The sequence below is a fragment of the Megascapheus bottae genome, chromosome 17 (genome assembly GCF_031878675.1).
Source record: "Megascapheus bottae isolate mThoBot1 chromosome 17, mThoBot2.hap1, whole genome shotgun sequence".
Taxonomy (NCBI): domain Eukaryota; kingdom Metazoa; phylum Chordata; class Mammalia; order Rodentia; family Geomyidae; genus Megascapheus; species Megascapheus bottae.
In genome coordinates, this window is record NC_143525.1 from 8168624 (window position 1) to 8193257 (window position 24634).

The following is a 24634-nucleotide window of genomic DNA, read 5'->3' on the forward strand; positions in this document are numbered from 1 at the left end:
TAGTGAGAATCATGGGAAATGCTATTTATCATTAATTTGGTGATGATACAACTGAGAGTTTACTAAGCTCATTTCAGAGGCTCGGATGGTTTTGAAGTTAAGAATCAGTATCCTTTCTTCTGGCCTTATTAAAAGCATATGCCTTCATAATGTAAAACAATTGACTTAATACTCCCATTTGTTGCTTTGTGACATGAAAGGGAATTTTGCCTCAGTAATCAGCATTCTACCCTTTCTCCCTCCCTCCCTCCCTTCCTCCCGTCCCGTCTGTCTGTCTGTCTGTCTGTGGTACTGCTGCTGTCTGCCTTCTTAATGATGGCAATGTGAGACTTTATATGTGATCTCTGTGGCAGTCTAGCTGTGAAGGATGAAGTTTGTACAGCTGGAATAGGTCTGTCTTGCATATATGGAACCTTTATTTTGTAAATCAGGAAAATAGTAATTTCTAAGACTTCCTGTGGTCCAGAAGAAGGTGATAGAATATTGGTGTTCTGCAGTGGTTTCTTGGATTTTTTTTTCTTCTATTAGAAGTGACTTCCAGTCTTTTCTACTGGGAAAGTAGCATGTTTGTAAGGCTTTGAACAGTGGGATAGTGGGGTTGCCTTGGGATCTGAGTGTATCTGTTCCCATTTGTGTTTCCTTCACACTAACCATAGGAGAATTTTTTAGCAGGAAACCTTTACTGAACAATGACGTGTTTGTGGCATAACTGTATTAGTGTTTGTAGATCACAGGGATAGACACGTTTTCCTCCCCTTCTATTATTCCCTATCCCCCTCTTCTCTCCTTTCTTCTCTTTTCCTTTCCCCCCTCCTTTTCTTTTATCTTGCCTTCTCTTCTTCTTTCCCCCTTTCCCCCTTTTTTTCTCTTCTCCTTCCTTTCTTCCCTGAACCCTGGACCTCACACATACTAATCATGCAATCTGTCTCTCAGCTACATTCCCAACTTCTGGGTGCATCTTTAAACTATAATCATTATGACTAATATTATGACAATATGATTTTTAATATCTTTTGTTTTTCAGTGTGACACTTGATCTGATGTTACTCTATTTCTTTGGAGAAAGTATGTAACGTTCCTTGTGGTGCATTTGCTCATGTACCCATGCTAGAACTGTGTCTTTTCTGGGCCATCATACCAGTTTGGGAAGACATTGGGCCCTTGCTTGAAATATGGAATACAAACCCTTAAGGTTAACAGGATGCCAATAAGCTGCTTATGTAATGTGCCATGTGTACTGAACTGTGAGCTGCAGATGACTACGTGGTAGCAGGCCTCACAGTTTGGCTGAGGAGCAGCATTCCTTTGAGTATTCTGGGTTTGGTTGATGATAAATTGAAAATGCTATTACTCTTTGATAATGGACAGTTTTCAGATAGATTGCATTGTCATATTTTAGTCTCAATACTCATCTCTAATCACTAAAACCCTATACCAATTTCCTCTACAGTTGATGAGAGAACTTCCAAAAATATTTCATGCTTTCTTGTGGATATTTCATCCCATTCTTTGTAAAAGAAAAAAAAGGTTTTCCAAACCCACATAAGCATTGTTTTTTTTACTTAAATTTTTGATGTAAATGAAGGAATATTTCCTAGAATTCAGAGCATTGATCAGTAGATGTGATCTTGGAATATATAACCACAAGAGAATTGTGAGGATCAAAACGTCGTCTTTTCTGTACTTTTGTCTTCTTGTACCCTGATGAAGGGCAGATTTATGAGGGGAAGGGAAATTGATTCTAATTGACAGGTTCAACTTTTACTTAGTTACACTATCTTAAAGCAGATGATTTTGACCTCACCTCACTGTTTCAAAATGTTAGAAATCCTTTCCACAAATAATTCTTTTCTTTTACAACCAAAACAACAACAATAATAATAAAAAAAACTTTCCTGGTAGTGACCATTGTTACTAAGTATTCACTGATTTAAGACAATGATTCTCACCAAATACTCTCTAGTCTGTTTGTTGTGGATGTGTGCTTGTACTTAAGCCTCATTTTGGGGTTCTTGAAACCTTTGGAATTAGTTTATTTTATTAAGTACTCTGATGAGATGTTACAGCACAACCCTAAAACTGGTGTACTTTACCTAGCTGTCAGTCCTGATGAGTGCAGATGCAGTACCGTGAGGTAGCTGCTTTCCTAGCCCCATAACAGTCGCTTGGACAGAATGTTCAGAGAGCATGTTGAAAAGCAGCCAGGAGCACAGTCTCATGTTAGGCCAGCCGACTATCCAGCTGCTGTTGCGTATTGAAAGTGGGGTTGGAGACTGTTACAGATTAATCCTTTTTTCTTGCCCTGTGGTGACAGGCAAAGGTTAGAGCTGTATTTGGAGGGACCTCCACATTCTGCCTCATAATAACTCCATCAGGGATTTCTGTGAGGCCCCAAATTCATACAGTAGCCTGCATAGTTTCTGTGGCTACAGTGGGGCTTTTGGAAGCCATCTTGCAAAAGCCAAACCTTGATAACAGATGAACATTTTCCTGTAATGTGTTTTCCAAGAGTTGCATAAGTACCTGAAACAGATACAACTTTAAGAAACCACAGAAACAATTCCAGTAGTGGGAATTCTTTAACCAGTAGGTAGATATCTTTTTGAACCAAAGGGTGGTTTTAAAGTTTTCCTTGGCTTGTCTTTAATGACAAATTCTTTGTCTTAAATTTAGATGTAATTGTGAAGACCCTTTTTAAAACAGCTGCCTTAAGTAAATATTTTCACAGTAACGTTCTGTAAGTTCTATTTTAAAAACAAGAATAAATATAATTATAATGATTACAAAAAGTGGTCGTTGTTGTGTTTTGAACAAACACATCTCTGGGCTACTTTGACTTTCAAACGATAATTTTTGTTGGAAATGGAGGTACGGCTCAAATGATAGAGGACCAGTCTTGAGTGAAAAAGCCAAGCAAGACTGCAAGGCCCTGAGTTTAAGCCCCATTACTGTCACTAAATAATAAGTGAGTAAAAATTTTTTTAAAAAATCCCTTTTGAGAAAGTATTAGGCTGATGATTTAGAAACAAAGATGATTAATTCCTAAACTCTGAAAATACAGAAATGAGAATGAGAGAAGGAAAGATTTCTTAACTTATACGTGACTAGTTGTATGTTTTTTTAAAATATTTTTTAATTTTTACCCTTACTTATCTGACAGTAACATGCTATGTAAACCTTTCAAAGAAACCAATGTATCTGAGGAAGATACCTGTTAATCCTTCTTACTTGGAATGGAATATTGTTGCTGGCAAGGCATAAAAATTAAGTATGGAATTCCTTGGGTAGTGTCAAAAAATGGAACTGAGAACCTGTTTCTGTTCTCGTGTCACATGGAATGCACCTTTTGTATCTCTGTGCCTCTGGTTTCTCTTCTGTGCAATGAGCTCAAGAATTTAATTGACTGCCTTCAACCCTTTTCAAGAACATCGAGGACAGATAACCTCGAAGTCTTTGGAGGACAAATGCTTCCTTGTGTATTTTTTGATACTAACTTAACTTGTAAGTATGTGCTATGTGTTGTACACAGTGGTGCAGTGTGATGTTGTGAGCTTTATTATGAGAGCAAAAGTTGTTTGCATGCCTTAATGTTGAACTCCAGTTCATTATGAATGTGTTATGCTTTCTGATCTTGCCTCTTGCTCTTTAGTGCAATAAGGGTGCATTTGTACTGTCCCTAGATAGGAGGCAGCGGGGAGAGGTTGGAAACCTGGGTAAAGGAAACGTCTGGGCCCGTATTATATAGAACAGTTTAGGTCTCAGCTTAGGAATATTCATGCAAAAGCCCTCTATTTCTTCCTTTAGGCTTTCTTTCACAGGTTTATGTTGACTTGCATGTTGGTTGGTAAATAGAATCAGGTAGGGATTTTTTTTTATGATTTTTTATTGTAATTAATAAAAGGGTTACATGATATTTGCCAGATAGAAGGTGCATTAATTCACATACATTGATACCCTTTCACATGCCTTGGTACCTATCACCCTCCCTCCCCCCAACCACCCACCCACTGTCTTGGTTTTCCCCCCTTCCCTATCAAATTTCAAATAACCAAATACAAATAAATTCAATATATCAGATAACAAGTGAGATACTGTAACAATATGAGATACCCAAGAGACAGCAAAGGAGATGAAAGATAACATAGTACATTAAGGACAACAATCATTTATTATATGGCTTTTGTTTCAGTATCCTGGAGGCAGGTAGGGATTTTTTTTTTTTGAAAGTACAGTAAACCAAGAGAGTCATAGACTAGGATTTGAGAGAGCTGGAGTTTGGTTCCTGTACTTAGTGCTCACTCTTCCTGTTCTGAGCCATTTCCCACATCTCATGACTGAGGGAGGAAGATGTGGTGGGTAGATGTTAGGGAGTGAAGACATTGCTCTTGCCTTGAGTGGTAGCTTCCCTGCAGTTCTCAAATACCCATTGTGCATCTAGAAAGCCATCTATAATTACAGCACAACTATATAAAAATTGCTGTCGCTCATCATAGTTTTCTTTATATTTGCATGTGGATGTTAACTCTTACTTGCGTAAGACTTGTGCTGCATAACTTCTGACTTGACCAGTGAATGCCATGCCATTTAAAAAAAAATGTCTATGAGCAGAATTATTCCTGTGAAGTAGAAGGCAAGATGATAACTTGTGTGGCTGGTTAGCATTTGTGAAGTCCAATAACTTTCCGCTCCTGGTTTTGTTCGCAGGGTGTTAACACTGCTTTATGTTTTTGTGACCTTTGCTGTTATTCTTTTCCAGAGAATACGGTCAACCGTGGATGAAAAGGAGCAAAAACAACTTCTTATGGATTTGGATGTAGTAATGCGAAGTAGTGATTGCCCCTACATTGTTCAGTTTTATGGTGCACTCTTCAGAGAGGTAGGAACAAAGGGATTGGGTTTTAGCTGATGAAAGTATGTGTAACTGGAACAAGTTAGAAACGGCAGCATTAGATTCTAATCTTTCGCCAAGTGCCACAGAATAACCACAAGGCAATACCTCATCATTGCAGTATGAATCTGTGTTCATCTATGTTTTAACCCTATTGCTCCTTAACTAAGGACTGAGGATCATTTATACATATAAAATATACTGATCTATATTTATAGCTTTTCTTTTTGCTAATCTTGGGGCTTAAAAACTCAGGGCCTGGGCACTGTCCCTGAGGTTCTGTTTACATGTCTTTTCTTCTTTGCTTACTGTGGAGCCGGTGTTTAACAAACCTGCTGTATTAACCCACTAGACTTGTGTCACAGCATCTGATGAGGATGATGGAGCATTCACAGTTCATAGACAGGAAGTGAGGAGGCCTCGCCAACAGAAATAGATAGTAGGAGAGGCAGGATACTAAGTCAGGCCTTTCAGATTCATAACGTAAGAGATCTTTACCACTCTTGAGGTTATATTCCTTCCTATTCTTGCTTTTGCTGTGCTGTAATTTTCTCTAATGAGCCATAACAGTTGAGATTTTAATATACAGGAATAAATTCAAGTTTCTGTTCTGGGTGGAGAGGTTTTGTTTTGATTTTGAGTCATTCTCCATAACAGTCACGAGAAACAGATTTGGAGAAGGATGACTTCTAGAAAATATTTGTGAAAGATTGCTTTGTCAAGCTCACTATGTCATATAAGTTTTTTTTAAGGTGGGGGGGCGCATCCTGGGGCTTGAACTCAATGCTTGGGCACTGTTCGTGAGCTTTTTTGTGCTCAAGGCTAGGGCTTTACCCCTTGAGCCACAGCACCACTTCTGGCTTTTTCTGACTAGTTTATTAGAGCTAAGAGTCTCATGGACTTTTCTGCCCAGGCTGCTTTGAACTTCCATCCTCAAATCTCAGCCTCCTGAGTAGCTAGGATCATAGACGTGAGCCACCGACACCCCACTTACATATCTATCTTGATACATTCATCTGTTGTAGGACATCTAGGAGGTTTAGTTTTAGTTACTTGAATATGAACTAGTCTTTTGTGCAATGGTTCAGTGACTTCTAGTTTTTTCTTTTTGTCATTTCTGGGCTAGCACAAGCCTGGTCCTAGTGGTAGGATTGCCCTATCTGCTAACAGCCACACACTTCCTGATCTGTCTCTACAATACACATCTGGTATAAAATTTAGTTTATAAATTTGGCGCTGCAAGCCATTCAGACTAATGAATAATGAAACAGTGAAAACATTGGTTACCTATGGGGTTGCTTGAACATGAGCTGCACAGGTCTGCAAGAGTAGACCTGGGATGGCTGCAGATAGAAGGACATGCCACAGACACGTGACATTCTTTTCAGATGGGACAGGACGGTGGAAGGTGCATCATCTTGCTCACAGCATTGCACAGTTAAAATTTAGGATTCAGTTATTTCTGAGGTTTCCCACTTATGATCAGATGATAGTTGGCTTGTGGGGGCTACTGCCTTTATCTTGCTTCAGTGTATGATTGTTTTCTTACTGGTTTAAAACAATCGTTAATGCAGCAGAACCTGTTTTTTTTTTCATTTTATTTATTTTTTATTATCAAGGTAATGTATAGAGGGGTTACAATTACATTCGCCAGATAGTAGGTGCATTTCTTTTCACATATTGATGTCCCTTCTCATATTTTTGTCCCCATTTCCCCTCCCCATCCCCTCCCAATCATCTTGCTTTCTCCCCTTCCCTTTCTACTTCAACTAAACAAATGAACGTATATACAATATGCCAGGTAACAAAGTCAGATACTGTAACAATGAGATTAACCAAAGGGCAACAAAGGAGAAGAGAAATAATACTGTACATTTAGAACAACAATCACTCAAGATAAAGCTCTTGTTTCCATATCCTAGAGATCCTTTCATTTAGTCTCATCCTATATAACCTTATGTACCTAAGTTTTACGCTATTGTAATCCTCTGCTAGGAGAGTCCTAGGTGTGTACTAATTATTAAAAATGAGGGAAACCATTGAGCCTGTGTTCCTTTGGGTCTGGCTTACTTCACTTATTATGATTTTTTCCAAGAAAAGATCTTTCCATTTCCTTACAAATGGGGCGATGTCATCTTTCTGATGGCAGCCTAGAATTCCAATTGTGTGTAAGTACCACATCTTCTTGTTCCAATCATCTACTTAGGGGTTGGGCAAGACCTGTTTGAGTGAGTCAATTTAATTACAGCCAGCATTCCTTCACTGAGTACCTGACCTTGGGGAGGTCAGGTTCTAGGGTGACCTATGACCCACGCAGTAGATCAGTAATGCACAGGCCAAGTAAAGTGGTATGGGTGGCCCAGGAAAGGCAGGGTAAGGGGACACTGGGCAACATGACTGTGTCTCATGTCATTTGGTGTCCATCTCGCTGAGAAGGTGGCTTATGAGGATTGCTTCATGTATGTGCTTCTTTTTTGCTAATTTGAGAAGTTTTATTAGTCTCTCAAGTTTCATTAGCCATCTCTCTCTCTTTGTCGGTGAGATTGGTTTTCCATGCATTGCCTAGTTTGGTGTTCAGTGATGACATAATTTGGAATTGTATAAAGGTTTACAGGTTTTCTATGTACTACTATTCATACAATTAAAAGTGGACAAATTTGGCTCCCCCCTCCTCCTCTCAAGTTAAGAAGCTTCAATTCAGGGCTTTCTGGCAAATGCTCTATCACTCAATCCACACCTCAGCTTTTCATGTTTTAATTTTTAGATAAAAAGATCATGATTTTGCCCACAACCAGCACTGGACCACAGGACTTCCCCTACACACCTTTCTACATAACTGGGGTTTGGGGCATGCCTCACCATCCAGGCTGGTTTGTTGAGATGAGCTCTCACTAAGTTTTTCTTAGGATGGATTCAAACTATGATCTTTTTGATCTCAGCCTTCTGAGTAGCTAGGATAACAAACTTGTGCCACCATCTCTGGCTAAAATTAGCTTTAGTCACTCATTTTCTTTCTTTTTTAAAAAATTTTTATTGTTTCTTTGTATTATTATTTGTATTATTTATCCATGTCTCAATGTAGCCACTCATTTTCTATTTAAACCTGAGTAAAACATTTTTTCCTTGGGCTTTAATAAGGAATTGCAAATTATCACTAATTCGAGATTCAATATGAAAAGGAGCATAGCTTTTCCCCCCCCCTCATTACATTTCTACTTTCAGTGAGATCAAGGAGGTACTCCATCGTACTCAATCCTGACTTGTAACAATAACAAATATTTGTTGTTTTTTAGGGTGACTGTTGGATCTGTATGGAACTCATGTCTACCTCGTTTGATAAGTTTTACAAATATGTATATAGTGTATTAGATGATGTTATTCCAGAAGAAATTTTAGGCAAAATCACTTTAGCAGTAAGTATCTGCTTTTCAAATTCTTAATTGTATATTCATATCTATATAAAGGAATCACTAGTGTTTCCAGTGCAGGTATCTGCCAGTTCTTCCTAGATTGAACCTGCCAGGTCATAAGAATACTTTTCATATTCATATATATGTATATATATATACTGGACAAATAATATTTCATTCAACTCTACTGTAGTAGACCAAGCTTTAAATAAGAGTAGGGGGGAAAAAAAGCTACTTTTTGTTCTTTTTCCCTGTTATAAATCTATTTCTAAATACAATATGGCTCTTAAGTTAATAAGAGTTGTAGACATTTATTTAAAGCCTCTTAAGTGAAAGAATGAACAAGTGAACTGGGTCTGTGGGAGCAGCTTTGAAGCCTTGGAACCCCATGAGGGTGGGGGATTGTCAGGAGCTGAGACTCCGAGAACTGCTGGTCATTACTGTTGGGAAGAGAACCGAGACACTGGGCTTTCTTGTCCTGCCTCATTCTTGTAGGATCTACAGTGCATACTTCGAGTGACCTACTGAATTAGTGATATGCTGCTGCTTTTGGAATGCCGGAGAGCACTTTTTATTTTACTTTTTGAAGTTCTTTTTAAAATTATCTTTAAATAGTTGTGCAAAGGGATTGCGATTCTGCACGTCCATTTCTGAGCACTGTGAGTGCATCCTGATCAGTTTCATATATTTTACCTACCTCCCTCACCCAAAGAACAGCTTTTAAGGCCACTGGATTCCAGACCTACATCCTCAGTTATGTGCGATATGATAGGATATTGAAATACAAAACTTAAAAAGTATAAGAGGGCCGCTTGTGCTGTTGCATATGGTAAATTGTGATGCTGTTTTACTTTTTAAAAAGGCATTATCCCATCTCTTTTTGTTCCCCTAGACTGTGAAAGCACTAAACCACTTAAAAGAAAACTTGAAAATTATTCACAGAGGTATGTATGGATTTGCCTGTCTGCCTGCCTGTCCACTCACCCTCCCTCCCTCCCTCCTCCTTTTCCTCCTTCCCTCCTCCCTTCCTTTGTGTGTGTGTGTGTGCATGTATGTACATGTGCGTGTACATGTATAAGCCCTGGGGCTTGAATTCTGGGGCCTGGTTCCCTCTTTGTGCTCAAGATTCATATTCTATCTCTTGAGGCACAGGTCTACTTCTGGCTTTTTTGGTGCTTACTTAGAGATAAGGATGTCATAGACTTTTCTGCATAGGCTGGCTTTGAATCCCGCTCCTCAGATCTCAGCCTCTTGAATAGTCAAAATTATAGGTGTGAGCCACCAGTGCCCAGCCTGGATTGCTTTTTTTTTTTTAATAGAAGAGAGATTAACATTTTTTCCCTTTGTTTTGAAAGTACCTGATCACTATATGAACTTTTCACTACTCTGAAATACTTGTATTTTTAGTAAAACATACTCTGTGTGCTCTGGGAAGCTTTAGTTTTGCCTCCACATGAGGATTCTCTACATTTTACTCTTAATTTAAGTATAATAGTATTCTAACTATTAGTACATTGGACTTAGGAATTAGATTTTTCTATAAACTATTATTCTTAGTTAAAAGAAATTGCTATCCATAATGGTACCCATTATTCTGTACAAATTAAAGATTATAGTAAAAGCATAATGGAAAGGAAACTAATTAATTGACTATAAAATATTCATTTCCCTGATAGGTAATTAATGTTTCTTTACATATAGGCAAGGTGGCCCTGTGGGTACTTTTATTTTCTTCCTTTTCCCCACCCCTCCCCCCCTTTCATTGCTGGGGATTGAGCCAGGACTCTCCATGTTACACAAATGCTCAGTTATTGAGCTACATCCCCCGATTCTACTCTAAAGCACTTTATTTTTAAAAAATTAAAAAAACCCTTTTATTGTTATTACACGAGTGATGTACAGAAGCATTACAGCTTCCTAAGTTAGGTATACACTGAAGCATTTTAAAGCCATGCATCCGCCCCTATTCTGTGTTTCTTCTTCACTTTGGAGAGTGTTTTGCACAACATATTTATTATTATATATCTAATGACATCTCTCTCTTGCAGATATCAAACCTTCAAATATTCTTCTAGACAGAAGTGGAAATATTAAGCTCTGTGACTTTGGCATCAGTGGACAGCTTGTGGACTCCATCGCCAAGACAAGAGACGCTGGCTGTAGGCCCTACATGGCAGTAAGTGTAAAGTCTAGGGCTTCTTGCTAGGTGGAAATTGCACAGAAAAGCTCTGTGCCTTTTAATGTTGACTGTAAGGAATCTGTCATTGTTCATGGGGCTTTACCATGTGAACATATGTTCCTTTTCCCTAAGCCCAAGCTCAGGTTCTAGCTTTTCCCTGAACCTTTGCTTAATTAGTTCAGTGAGTCTTTGGTAGTCAGCATCTTACTCTAGCCCTGTCACATGTTGTTAATCTCCTCCCCCCCACACACAAACACACACACACACACACACACACACACACACACACACACACATCTTTTCCTATTACAGTCAGTTTTCTTTGTCAGCAAAATGGTATGTTCTCTGGAAGCCTGCATTTCTAACCCTCCTGTTTTCTTGCTGTCACGGGTAATCAGTGCATGCTGAGAATGTGTCCTGGGCTGCTAACAAATGTGATTTCCAGTTACTGGAGAACAGGAAGACTTGGGTTCCTAGGAGAGTGCATATGGCTCATGTGTAGCTGTGACTGAGTTTCATCAGTTCCTGTTTTAGGGATGGCCAAGGACCATGCAAAGGAATTTAAGGCTGGAGGTCTTTAGGCATTTTGTAATCTGGACCCTCTTCACCCACAGGGAGACGAACGTACAATGTCCTGTCATAGCTTTTGTGCTCACCTGTCCCACGTGTCTGCACTTATTTCCATAGCCTGCATGCTAATGTGTATTTGAATTGGAGTTTGGTGTCTAGATTTTAAAACATTTCCTTGAGGTGTTAGTGTCCTCCTTTAGTGTGTCTGTGGTTCTTTGGAGACCAGGACACATCTTTAAATGGTGACATGATGATAGGTAAGGTTCTTTTGTGTGTCTGCGCACGCATATGTGTGTGTGTGTGTGTGTGTGTGTGTGTGTGTGTGTGTGTTTGGTTTGGTGCTTTCCCAGATTCATATTTATTTAAGAAGTTGAGCAAATGTTATTTCACACATGATTTGAAAGTAAGTCTTCTGCCAACACCCCTTTCTCTTCTGTTCACCTCTCAATGAATAAATGGTGGGAAAACCTGCATCACAGAAGTCCTGTGATCATGTTTGAACTTTGACTTTGTGTTTGAATAGGATTGCATTGAAAACCTTTGGTGTTGGCAACATTTTAAAATTCTTGTATTTTTTTGTTAGACAAATGAATAATTTGTGTGTGTGTGTGTGTGTGTGTGTGTGTGTGTGTGTGTGTATTTCATGATTAAAAAATATATTTAAGTTCTGGGCTTTGTCATTGACTGGCCATGTGGCTTCTTTTGACATTTCAGATAGCTATGCCTTTCTCATCAAAATTAGGTGTAAATGGTCCAAGAGCTATGGTCCTGAGTACTGGGTCTGTGCAAGGAAAACATCACAATTGACTTGAAATTTTTCCTTCCTTCCTTCCTTCCCTCCCTCCTCCTTCTCTCTCTTCCCCTCCCCTCCTCTCTTCCTCTCCCTCCCTCCTCTCTTCCTCTCCCTCCCTCCTCTTTCCCTCTCCCTCCCTCCTCTTTCCCTCTCCCTCCCTCTCCCTCCCTCTCCCTCCCTCTCCCTCCCTCTCCCTCTCTCTCCCTCCCCCTCTCTCCCTCTCCATCTCCCTGTCCCTCTCTCTCCCTCCCTCTCTCTCCCTCTCCATCTCCCTGTCCCTTTCTCTCCCTCCCTCTCTCTCCCTCTCCATCTCCCTCTCCCTCCCCCTCTCACTCTTTCTCCTTCTCTCTATCTCTCCCTCTCCCTCCCTCTCCCTCCCTTTCCCTCCCTTTCCCTTCTTCCCCCTTTCTGTCCCTCTCTCTCCCCTTTCTATCCTTCTCTTTCCCCTCTCTCTCTTCTGTTTTTGGTGGTTGTAGGGCTTGAACTCAGGGTTTGAGAATTATCCCTGTGCTCTTTTGCTTAAGGCTACTGCTGTACTACTTTCAACCACAATGCTACTGCTGATTTTCTGGTGGCTACTTGGAGATAAGAGTCTCACGGACTTCTTAAACTGGGCTGGCTTTGAACTGTGATCCTTAGATCTCAGCCTCCTGAGTAGCTAGGATTACAACGTGAGAGCCACCAGTGCCTGGCATGAATTATTTATTTCTAAAAGTGAGACAAGTACCTCTCATAATCTGGTCATTTATTTGTGACAGTTTTCTTCTAAATTGGATTTTCCTTTCAATTTTGAAGTAAATTTAGATTTATTGCTATGTGAAACATATTACAATAGTCAGATAGAGATTTTAAGTTTGATGTGACTCTCACCATAGGCTGTATATAAATTTATATCCCTAAATGATACCATGTGCTATGTGTATAGAAATTAATGTATATATTATGTGTAAAGTAATTTATGGTCTGTCCCTCATAGTTTTCCTTACTGAAGTAATTATTGTATTTCTATTTTTGTAGCAGTTGTGTGTGTTTGAAAAACTCTACATTGATTGGTTTATAGATGTGTTTTTATTAAAATATTAAAATCAGGGCTGGGAGTTTGGCCTAGTGGTAGAGTGCTTGCCTAGCATGCATAAAGACCCGGGTTCAATTCCTCAGTACCACATATATAGAAAAAAGCTGAAAATGGTTCTGTGACTCAAGTGATAGAGCTCTAGCCTTGAGAAAGCCCAAGGACAGTGCTCAGGTCCTGAGTTCAAGCCAGCTCTGGAAAAAATACATACATACATACATTATATATATATATATATATATATATAAAATACACATATGCTTCCTTGTGGTTTGTTTCATTGCACTTTGCACATCTTTTGCATTTTTATAACCCTGTATTGAGTAAATCTTTGGTGACATTTTTCCAATATGTGTTACCTTGTCACTGTCACATTTTGGTGATATTTTATATTCCTTCACTATTAGTGTATTCGTGTGATCAGTGAGTTTTGAAATTACCATTGTCACCATTCTTAAGTGTGATGGTAGCACTGTTAACCAGATGCCTCCAAGTCCATACCTCCCCATTTGCAGGGACATGACAGTATTGAGATTAGGCCCATTGCTTACTCCACATGGTCTCTATTCAAGTGAAAGGAAGAGTCTTGGATCTCCCTCTGTAAATGAAGACTAGAAATAACCTACTGAGGAAGGAAGGCACGTGCAATGTGGACATAAGCAGGAAGCTATGCTTCTTGACATGAGTCAGGTTGTAAGGGCAAGGGAGAAGTTAGCCAAGGAAACTGGAAGTGCTGCTTCAGTGAACACACAGAAGAATAAGAAGTGAAGTAGTCTGATGACTGATACAGAAGGTTTGCGTGGTTTGGATGTAAGATTAAACCAACCACAATATTCCAAAGCCTGTCAAAGCAAGGCCTTCACTTGAATTCTGAAAAAGCTTCTGCAGAAAAGTTGAAGCAAGCTGTGGTTGGCTATCATAAGGTATAAGGAAAAGAAGTTTCCTATAGCAGATAAAAGTGCTAATTAGCCCCAGCATGAGGCCATATCTATAATCCTGGGCACTCTGGAGGCTGAGATCTGAAGGTTAAAGTAAAAGTAATTCTGGCAAGGATTTTCTCTCATTCTATAAGCTAGTTTGTTGATCCCATCTGTCTCATTTTCTTTTTTCTTTCTTTTTTTTTGGGGGGGGGGACTGGTCCTGGGGCTTGAACTCAGGGTCTGAGTGCTGTCCTTAAGCTTTTTATCCTCATGACTAATGCTATACCATTTGAGCCATAACTCCACTTTTATCTTTTTTAGTTATTTATTGGAGATAAGAATCTCAACGTCTTAACTGTCTCAAAGTCTTAGCTGGCTTCAATCCTCAAGCCTTAGATCTCAGTCTATATTTATGATTTTTATTTCAGGTACAGGGTCTCGAATTAATTTTATTCATTTTGGATTTCTGCTCTTCAAGGAATAATTTTCAAAATGTTCTAAGTGTTGAACATACAAACAATAAATATGCAAAATCGCATTTAACTTATTAATGGGAAACTGTGTACACAGGATATTATAAAACTGACTCAAAGCATATTTGGTGAAATTAGCATTTATTGTCACAGAAGAAAGTGAGAATGAGTAGTCAGGTGAAATAGCCTTTAGATAAAATTGCTTGTTATTATTTTATTATTATTATTATTATTATTATTATTATTATTATTATTATTTTGCCAGTCCTGGGCCTTGAATTTGGCCTGAGGACTGTCGTTGGGATTACCTCAATTCTAGCAATCTACCACTTGAGCCACAGCACCACTTCCAGCTTTTTTCTATGTATGTGGTACCGAGGAATTGAATCCCGGTCTTGGTGCATGTTAGGCAAACACTCTACCACTAAGGCCAAGCTCCCAGCCCAAAATTGCTTGTTATTTTTAAGCTAAAAAAACTGTACGTTTGGGGGTAATAGGATAGAAGTCATTCCCATTCTTTGTGAGTGAAAGTCTTTAATTTTTAGTCAGTAACTTAAGTGTCTGGATCCTAATGAAGAGTTAACTATCCAAGTACATTTAAAGACTCCTTGGCTAGGCTTCTTAGCCTTGCACCCCATGCACTCCCCCATGATATTGAAAGGGATGGAATCATCTTTTGCTTTATTTCCAGGAGTTGGGCAAGTTATCCCTACCCCACACATGCTAGAAATTCTAACTCTTCAGTGACATAAACATACAAATTACAAAAGTGCATTACCACCCTAACCACCAATGATAGTCCCCATGGTAAGTGTAGAGGTTGAATGCTGGCAAATACCACTGTTAGGCAGGCTACAGAACATGCCTGCCTCTCATGGAAAAGGTTCTTTGTGTTTGTCCCCAGAAATTCCATACCAGATGTCTCCTTCCTACCTATGGCAACCATCAGTCCTGTTTTCTGTCACTGTCTTTTTTTTTTTTTTTAAACCCAAAGTAGGGACTCCAGTTTCATATGAATGTAATCTTAACAAAATGTATGTTTTATTGTTTCTTTGAGGCTAGATCTTGGGATGTAGCCCTAGGCTGGCCTTGAGTTCTCACGAAACTCCTACTGCAGTCTCAACTTCATAAACAGTTTTGAATGTTTTAAAATTATAAGAGTCTTCCTGGAATAGTGATCAAGTTGAGTTTTGTGGTTGGTGGTTTGCTTTTCATGTAATAATTTCCTGTTACTCCCAGCCTGACTTGGGGCATGGATCTTGGGAAGATGCTAGCATTCTGGCTACTCTGCCTTACTGTAGCTTCCACGTGTACTTTGATGGTAAGCACAATTAATGATCTTGAATTCTCTTTGTATTCTAGCCTGAAAGGATAGACCCCAGCGCATCTCGACAAGGCTATGATGTCCGCTCTGATGTCTGGAGTTTGGGAATCACATTGGTATGTTATCTTAACTTTGCTGTGTCATGTACTAATAAGATAATTAGAACAACAACAACAAAACACATAGAAAGACTAGTGAGGAAGATACTAATTTGCAATAGGCAAGCACAAATAAATAACTTCTTGTCTATGGGCTGTATGGCAATTTTAATTTTATTCAAAAAGCACCTTGTCTTAGTTTGCACTACTTTTAACAAGATATCATAAACTGGGTAGCTTACCCAAAATGGAAATGGGAACATAGCTTACTTAAAGATTGCTTGGGAAGTGTATATGAAGCTCTAAGTTCAATCTCCAGTAAATAATGCCTGCATTTTTGCTGTGTTTTTTATGTTCTCTTTAGTACGAGTTGGCCACAGGCCGGTTTCCTTATCCAAAGTGGAATAGTGTATTTGATCAGCTAACACAGGTCGTGAAAGGAGACCCTCCACAGCTGAGCAACTCTGAGGAGAGGGAATTCTCCCCAAGTTTCACCAACTTTGTTAACTTGTGGTGAGTACTTGTTTACTGATGCTCCATCACAGCTTGAAGTCAGTCTCAGGTCATCTTGGTGCTTAGTACAGCAGAAGGACCCTCGGTTATATTTCCTACCTTCCAAGGTAGGATTCTGGACCATGTCCGGGAAGGCTCTGGCTAGCCTTGAGAGACATCTCTTTATTCTGCTGCTCAGGTATTGGGGGAAACACCTGTAGATGGTATAGTAGCTGCTGCCTCCAGACCTCTGCTACCTTACTGCTAGTTGAGAGTGATCAACTTGTTCTGGTGTAGTTCTCACCAGAATCACCAAGCTGTAGAATCAGACTCCCATGTGTGGGTCCCTGTCCTGTGAAAACATAGCAGATAGTAGAATCATTCCCTCAACTTAGTTGGTATATATTGGTTTTTGGAAACTTCAGTCTACAGAAGGTGTGAATTCCACGCCTGTTGATGTTGTCTGCCTTTTTTTGTGTGTGGATCATAGGGCTTCAACTTGGCCTGAGTGCTGTCCCTGAGCTCTTCAGCTCAAGGCTATTGCCCTACCCCCAGGCCTGGGTGTTGTCTCTGAGTTCTTCAACTCGAGGCTACCACCATACCCTTGAGCCAAGCCACACTTCCTGTTTTCTTTTTTTGTTTCCATATATTTTTTATTGTAATTAATAGAAGGGTTACATTATATTCACCAGATAGAAGGTGCCTTACTTCACAACATTGATACACTTTTTCGTGTCTTGGTCCCCATTTCCCTCCCCAAACCCCCGCCCCACATCTTGTTTTCCCTCCTTCCCTATCCGATTTCAAATAACCAAATACGCATGTATACAGTATATCAGATAACAAGATGAAATACTGTAACAATATGAGATAACCAAGGGACAGCAAAAGAGATGAGAGATAACATAGTACATTAAGAACAACAATTACTCATTATATGGCTTTTGTTTCTATATCCTGAAGGTTCTTTCATTTAGCATCATACTCTATGGCATTATGTATAGGTTTTGTTCTATTGTAAATCTCTGCTAGGAGAGCCCAAGGTTTCTACTGATTATGACAAATGAGGGAAACCATTGGGTCTATGTTCCTTTGAGTCTGGCATAGTTCACTTAATATGATTTTTTTCTAAGTCTTCCCATTTCCTTACAAATGGGGAGATGTTGTTCTTTCTGACAGCAGCATAGAATCTTATTGATCCACTTATCAACTGAGGGGCATCTGGGTTGGTTCCATATCTTTGCTATGGTAAATAGTGCTGCAATGAACATCGTTGTGCTAGTAGATTTAGTATGTCCTTGTTTCTGGACGGTTGGGTAAATGCCAAGTAGTGGAATTGTTGGGTCATGGGGGAGAGCTCTATGTTTAGTCTTTTGAGGAACTGCCATACTGTTTTCCATAGTGGTTGAATGAGTTTGCACTCCCACAAACAGTGTAGTAGTGATCCCTCCTGGTCACATCCCCTCCAGCATCTGTTGTTATTAGATTTCTTGATCATGGCCATTCTAACTGGAGTGAGGTGGAATCTTAGAGTTCTTTTGATTTGCATTTCTTTTATGGCCAGAGATGTCGAGCATTTCTTCATGTGTCTATAGGCCATTTTTGTTTCTTCTTCAGGGAAACTCTCTTTAAGTCTTTGGCCCATCTTTTAATGGGATGGTTATTACTTTGGAGATTAGTTTTGGAGTGATTTAATTTTTTGAGCTGTTGATATATTTTAGATATGAGGCCTTTGTCTGTTGTATGGTTAGTGAAGATCTTCTCCCACTCTGTAGACTTTCTAGTTAATTTGGTAGCTATGTCCTTTGCCATACAGAAGCTCTGCAGTTTAATGCAGTCCCATTTACCCAGACTTCCTCTGGTTTGTTGTGATTCTTGGTCCTTATTGAGAAAGTTTCAACCTGTGCCAAGGAGGCCTAGTGTATCTCCTATTCCTTCTTGTAAAGTTTTCAGTGTGTTGGCTTTTACCTCGAGGTCTTTGATCCATTTGGAGTTAATCCTGTTGCAGGGTGACAAAGAAGGATCCAACTTTAGTTGTCTGCAAGTGCTTAACCAGTTCTGCCAGCACCACTTGTTGAAGAGGCTGTCTTTCTTCCATTCTATGTTTTTGGTTCTCTTATCAAAGATCAGGTGGCCATAGGTCTGTGGTTTAATATCTGGGTCTTCAGTTCTGTTTCATTGGTCTTCAGGCCTGTTCTTGTGCCAGTACCAAGCTGTTTGGTCACTATAGCTCTGAAATAGAGTCTAAAGTTTGGTATTGAAATTCCTCCTGCACTGTTCTTTATGCTAAGAATTGTTTTTGCTATACGGGGTCTTTTATTATTCCATATGAAATTTTGGATTGCCTCTTCACACTTCCTGTTTTCTAGAGTTTAATTGGGGATAAGAGTCTTAGGTCTTTTTGTGCCCTGGCCTGGCTTGGAACCTTGATCTGCTAGGATTACATGCATGAGCCACCATACCTGGTTCCTTTTTTTTTTTTTTTTAACCCTTCTTTTTATTTGTTTATTGTACCTAAGGATAACTAAATGCATATGTGGCAAAGTTGAAGTCATGTCCTCTATTGTTGCAGTACATTTTAAGTGGAATCTTTTTGTGTTATCATTTCTTCTTCCTTAATCTTAAACATGCTCTTTTTTTTCTCACCATTTTCTCCTCACAGGACCCCTGCTTATCTGGATATGTTCTAGGTCTTAGAAGACTACAAAAATCTAACTTCATCCCCTTTTGAGCCATTAGAAAACAGATGCTTTTGTTTGACTGTGCTTTTCAAATCCCTATCATCTTCTCTAACCACATCTTACCTTGTATGGATCTTTCAGGGGAATAATCTCAGGTTTTCAGGTAGAAGCTCACCTGGATGACCCAGATTGCCCTTTTTACTTGTTTTGAAAAACAATCTGTTAATTACCGGTGTGATTATGACACATACAGTACCTATAACTGTATAAATACCATTCTATATAATACTTACTTGAAAGAACCAAAAAATGCTCTAATATCATCACCTGGGGGCTGTTACCGGGGAGTGCTGTAACTTTCTAGGTATCTACTGGGGTTTTTTTTTTTCAATTGTATTTTATTGTCAGGTGATATAGAGAGGTTATTAGTCAGGTAGTAGGTACATTACTTCTTTAACATTGATACCCCTTCTCATGTTTCTCAGAAATCCCATGGGTAATTTCAAAGGGAAGTTATCATGGGAAAGATCCTGAAAATGTGAACAAACAGCCTGACTTGCATTACCTTTATGAGTTCTGTCTGCCTTCATCTTGCATTTAACTTTTGACTCTTCTTGAGAGATTTTTCCACACTGTTGAATTAGTAAGCATGGCATATTCTTCACTGATGAATAACCCACAAACAGCAGTTCAAATCCCAATTATAAGTCCCCAATGAAAGTATGGACAGCAAAATGCAGAGAGATATCTATAAGAATGTTCATCAGTTGCTTACACTCACTATAACCCACAGTTAGCAAATGTACCAAATAGAGGAAGAAAAATTTTCATTGTCTATGCCTTGGAATAATCATCAGAGGTTTTATGTGGGTGGATTTTTTTTGGGGGGGGGTGCTGGTACTAGGTCTTGAACTTAGCTTGGTCATTGTCCATATTGTCAACTTTAAAAAAAAGTAATTTTAAGCCTTTGGATGCTCCTAATCTTTCCCTCAAGTTTATGAGCAGTAGTGAAAGCAAACCTTTGAATTTGTGAGTAAATGCTTCCAAAGAGACACACACACACACACACACACACACACACACACACACACACACACACGCCACACAAAAGGAATGAGGATCAGAAGCAGTTGACAACAGGAATAGATTTGTGGAGACTTCAAATGATAGAATCATCAGAAACAGGAAAATATGTATTACAAGTTAAAAAAGCAAATAGTTTGAAAATGTGAGCAAGGAAGAGATTTATGAAGAACTGGTTGTTGGGTGCTAGTGGCTCACACCTGTAATCTTAACTACATAGGAGGCTGAACCTGAGAATAGCAGTTCAAAGACAGCCCTGGCAGGAAAATTACATGCAACTCGTATTGCCAATTAGTCATCAGAAACCTGGAAGTAGAGCTCAAAGTATTAGAGCTGATGGTCAGTGCGCAGGCTCTAAATTCAAACCCTACACCCACACACATACACACACAAAGAGCTAGGTAGAGTATTCAGGAAATTAAAACACACTCACGTACATACACATAGGTATGTATATATAAATGTATGTACTTACAACTTTGTAGTAGATTACTGGGCATGATTTAGCTATGATATGATTTAGTCAGTCCTCAACATTTTTTTTCCCTAAAGAGGGTGAGTAATTTTGTTTGTGATTTTCCTGTGTTTATCAGGATGTCTCCTTGGTTGCTTTGGATCTGAAGAAAAACTTTAATTCTTTGCATTATTTTAGAAATAGTTGGGTAAATGTGTCATTTTAATACTGTTATTCTTGTGTTATTTTAGCCTTACGAAGGATGAATCCAAAAGGCCAAAGTATAAAGAGCTTCTGGTGAGTATGAGACCTGAGGAACTTCAGATGTATTCCCATGCCGAGTTCTGTAAGGCTAGCTTAGAGTAGTCCATGCTAAGACTAGCGTGTGGTTCTCCAGGCCAGAAGTGGTTTGTCAGACAGCTTGATCTTGTTGAGTGCTTTTTAGAATGTGGCACAGTGTATGTGTGTACACGTGTACTTGTACACACATACACATACGCATGTGTGCCGGTTCTGGGGCTCGAACTCTAGCTCACACTCTCACTTGTCTTCTTTTTACTCAAGGCTACTGATTCACCATGAAGCCACACATGTCTTTCTAGTTTTTTGTTGTTTTGTTTATTATTTGGAGACGAGAATTTCTTTGATTTGTTTGCTGCCTGGGCTATAATCCTCAGACTTCAGCCTCTGGAGTAGCTGGAATTACAGGCATGAGTCCCAGTGCCTGGCTTTAAGATATTTTAAACATTGGAATTTAGAAAGTAAATCTGTATTTTCCTACTAATTTATTAATTGGAAAATTTTCATGGGCATTTTTGCCTTAACATGTTGTAAGTTGCTCCTACAGAATTCCAACTTTTACTTAGTAAGAAGCCATTTTCCTCAGCATAGCCATTTTTTCCCCATAAGTATATGTAACTTGTTCATTAGAAAATGTTAGTAAAGCCAGGCACTGGTGGCTCACACCTATAATCCTAGCTACTCAGGATTTGAAGCCAGCCTGGGCAGGAAAGACTCTGTGAAATTCTTTTCTACAATTAACCACTCAAAAACTGAAAATGGAGCTGTGGCTCAAGTGGTAGAGTTAGCACGCTTAAGCCCAAGGAGTCTTAGGAGCAAAGCCCAGGCCCCGAGTTCAAGTCCCACAACCAGCCACAAAAAAGGGGGGGGAAAGATTAATGAAAAGCTTTTTTTGGGGGGGGGCACTCATGTGCTTTCTCATTCTGCTTCTATTAAATCCTCATATGTTCACATAACTACTACCAGGTCCTTTAAAAGTTCCCATTCATTTTGTAGAATTTGGATATTACTGAGTGTGGCATTTGGCCCTGACAATAAAATACAATAATACACATACACACACACACACACACACACACACACACACACACACGTCCTTGCCTCTCCCACAGTAGATTGAGAGTCTACATTTCTGTGCTCTATTAAAATGGAGAAAAGTTCACTCTGGGGCCTCACACAGACTTTTGATGCTGCTTTTCCCAATTTTCTTCCAGAAACATCCCTTTATTTTGATGTACGAAGAACGTACCGTTGAGGTTGCATGCTATGTGTGTAAAATCCTGGATCAAATGCCAGCGACTCCCAGCTCTCCCATGTATGTTGATTGATATGGCTGCTACATCAGACTCTAGGGAAAAGGGCTGAGAGGAAGCAAAACGTAAAAGAATTTTCATCCTGTTATCACAGTGTTTTTAATTGCTCGCCCAGACACCATGTGCAATAAGATTGGTGTTCGTTTCCATCATGTCTGTGTACTCCATCACCTAGGACCTGCATCCCCGTAATGCCCGATCGGTCACACAGTGTTAGTGCTGGTCAGAGAGACCTCATCCTGCTCTTCCGTGGCGAGCCTGCTCATGATGTGTGGAAGCCGTACGATCGAGTTGTTGACTGTGATGAGATCACATCTGGAAATCCATTTCTAGACTCTATACCTGGAGATGCAGCTGTTGGAATATGGGGTGTTTGTCATGTGACTTCCAAATCCCCGGAAGGGCGCCGTGATGGATATTTAAACATGGAGACTCCGGGGCTTGAGTGACAAGAAGAGCTTGCACAGCCAGTGAGATACATTGCCTTTCTGGAGCTGGGAGACAAAAGGAGGAATTTTACTTTTTCTTCACCAAGTGCAATAGATTTACTGATTTGATTGATATTCTGTTGCTTTACCAGTCCCCGTTGAGGTTTAGGGAACCTATGTGCTCAGCCAAATTTCCTGTTTGAAATATCATGTTAAATTAGAATGAATTTATCTTTACCAAAAAAAAAAAAGTCATGTTGTGTTCAAAGAGGTGAACATTAAAATATCAAGACAGGACAGAATGTGTTCTTTTTCTCCTTTACCAGTCCTTCTGCTCTTCGCTGGGAAGATCTGGAATTTGCCACTTGTCAAAGAAGGTGCTGACCCTAACAAGTTTTCCCTGTCAGAATTCGATGTGCTGCCAATCTCATGTTCCATCTGCCACAAACCACCAGGACTGAAAGAAGAAAAAGGTCCAGAGGGCAAAGTTTACAGATGTTTTTAATTCTAGTATCTTATCCAGAAAAAAAAAATATATATATATATATATATGATTTCCTTTGGCCCCAAGCCTGATACTTTAGCCATTATAACTCACTAATGGGAAGAAGTGGCTGGTAGCAATGTGCCTTGATTGTTTAAGGATTTCTTATAGGCAGCAAAAGACCAAATCTCAGTTGTTAGCTTCTTACCATCACTGCTCCAAGTCTCTCCTTTCTAAAATCTTTTAGTTTCTTTCCTGTGGTCTGTTGCCGCCATGTGACATGTGCTTAATCCAGTGTTTTGCTGCATACACACACCCCAAACCTTTTATGATTACCAGGAAATTTCCTTACCAAGCATTTTTAACCCCACGTCTTAATATCATCTAATGTTTAAAAGGCTGAGAATGAGAAGCCAGGCACTAGTCAGTGGCTCATGCCTGTAATCCTTACTACTCAAGAGACTGAGATCTGTGGATCGTGGTTTGAAGCCAGCCTGGGCAGAAATGTCTGTGAGACTCTTATCTCCAATTAACCAGCTAAAAGTGCAAAGTGGATGTGTGGCTCAAATGGTAGAGTGCCAACATTGAGCAAAAAATAAATACATAATAAAAGTCATGTGAGATCAAGAGACTCACATATGCTGGAAAAGATGGCACCTAGCGGATATAGGTGGGGAAGAAGCAATCTTTTCTAGAAACCCCTGTGACCAGATGAGAATCGGAAATGGTAGTCTTTGAGATAAGCTTGTCATCTGCTAAATCTAGCAGTTTACTATCATTTCTTTCCATTAGAACTCTCCCTCCCTCTCCACCCTTACCCCCAATAAATGAAAGGCAACATTAAAAACACTGGATAGCAGAAACCATAATTTGCTCTTTGTCTCCACCTCCCTATTAGCCAGGCTCTCAGTTGGTTGTGCTCCAGCCCCTGGCACTGAACACTGGGCCTTGCAGAAAAGTGAGGCAGCAGTGGGAGTGGTCCAGGCACACTAGCACCCAGGGCAGCCATGGTATGAGAAGCAGGTGACCATGCCATTACAGAACCAAATCTTTGCAGGTATTGGCTGTGTCTCCTTCCCGAATGACAGTCACAGAGACTGGTAAGGAAATAAAGGGAGAATGGTGCTGTTTCAAGTTAAATCCCTGTGAATTGCAGAAGTCAGAACTGGTTTGTTCCTGGCCCATGTGCCTGATTGCCCTGTTTCCCACTCACTCCCATGGCAGCCTTAACCTTTAGACTTCCCAGTGTTCTGAAAGGAAGCAGCATTGCTGGGTCTTCCTTCAACCACACCAAGCCATCGTCTTCTGTGGCTGCCAGGACTCAAGAGGAATTTGTTTCTCCACTGTCAACCTCCTATCTGGCTCAGTGTAGGCTCACTTGGCCATTATGCAAATGGAAATTAAAGTTATTCTGGCTGTCCAGGAGCTACTCTGACCATTTTGTTGTGTGGATCACCACATTAAAAAAAAAGGCAATTTTAGTGTATTAATCATAGATGATTATAAACTATAAACTTTAAGGGCAAGGAGTTTATTACAATGTATCTTTATTAAAAACAAAAGGGTGTATAGTGTTCACAAACTGTGAAAATAGTGTAAGAACTGTACATTGTGAGCTCTGGTTATTTTTCTCTTGTACCATATAAAAGTGTATAAAAATGATCAAAAAAGC

At 39.6% G+C, this 24634-nt stretch overlaps 1 protein-coding gene across 3 annotated transcripts in view; it reads left to right on the top strand.

Moving 5' to 3' along the window:
- The window catches only part of Map2k4 (mitogen-activated protein kinase kinase 4), a 76193-nt gene extending 52921 nt beyond the window's left edge, over window positions 1-23272 (top strand). For all 3 annotated transcript variants that reach the window (XM_090349546.1, XM_090349547.1, XM_090349548.1), the window contains 8 exons: window positions 4757-4876; window positions 8182-8301; window positions 9191-9242; window positions 10347-10474; window positions 15668-15745; window positions 16092-16240; window positions 20689-20734; window positions 21952-23272. In XM_090349546.1, coding sequence (XP_090205672.1) covers window positions 4757-4876; window positions 8182-8301; window positions 9191-9242; window positions 10347-10474; window positions 15668-15745; window positions 16092-16240; window positions 20689-20734; window positions 21952-22065 — 807 coding nt within the window. In that variant the 3' untranslated portion in view covers window positions 22066-23272. The remainder of the gene's footprint in view (window positions 1-4756; window positions 4877-8181; window positions 8302-9190; window positions 9243-10346; window positions 10475-15667; window positions 15746-16091; window positions 16241-20688; window positions 20735-21951) is intronic.
- The last annotated feature ends 1362 nt before the right edge of the window (window positions 23273-24634 follow it).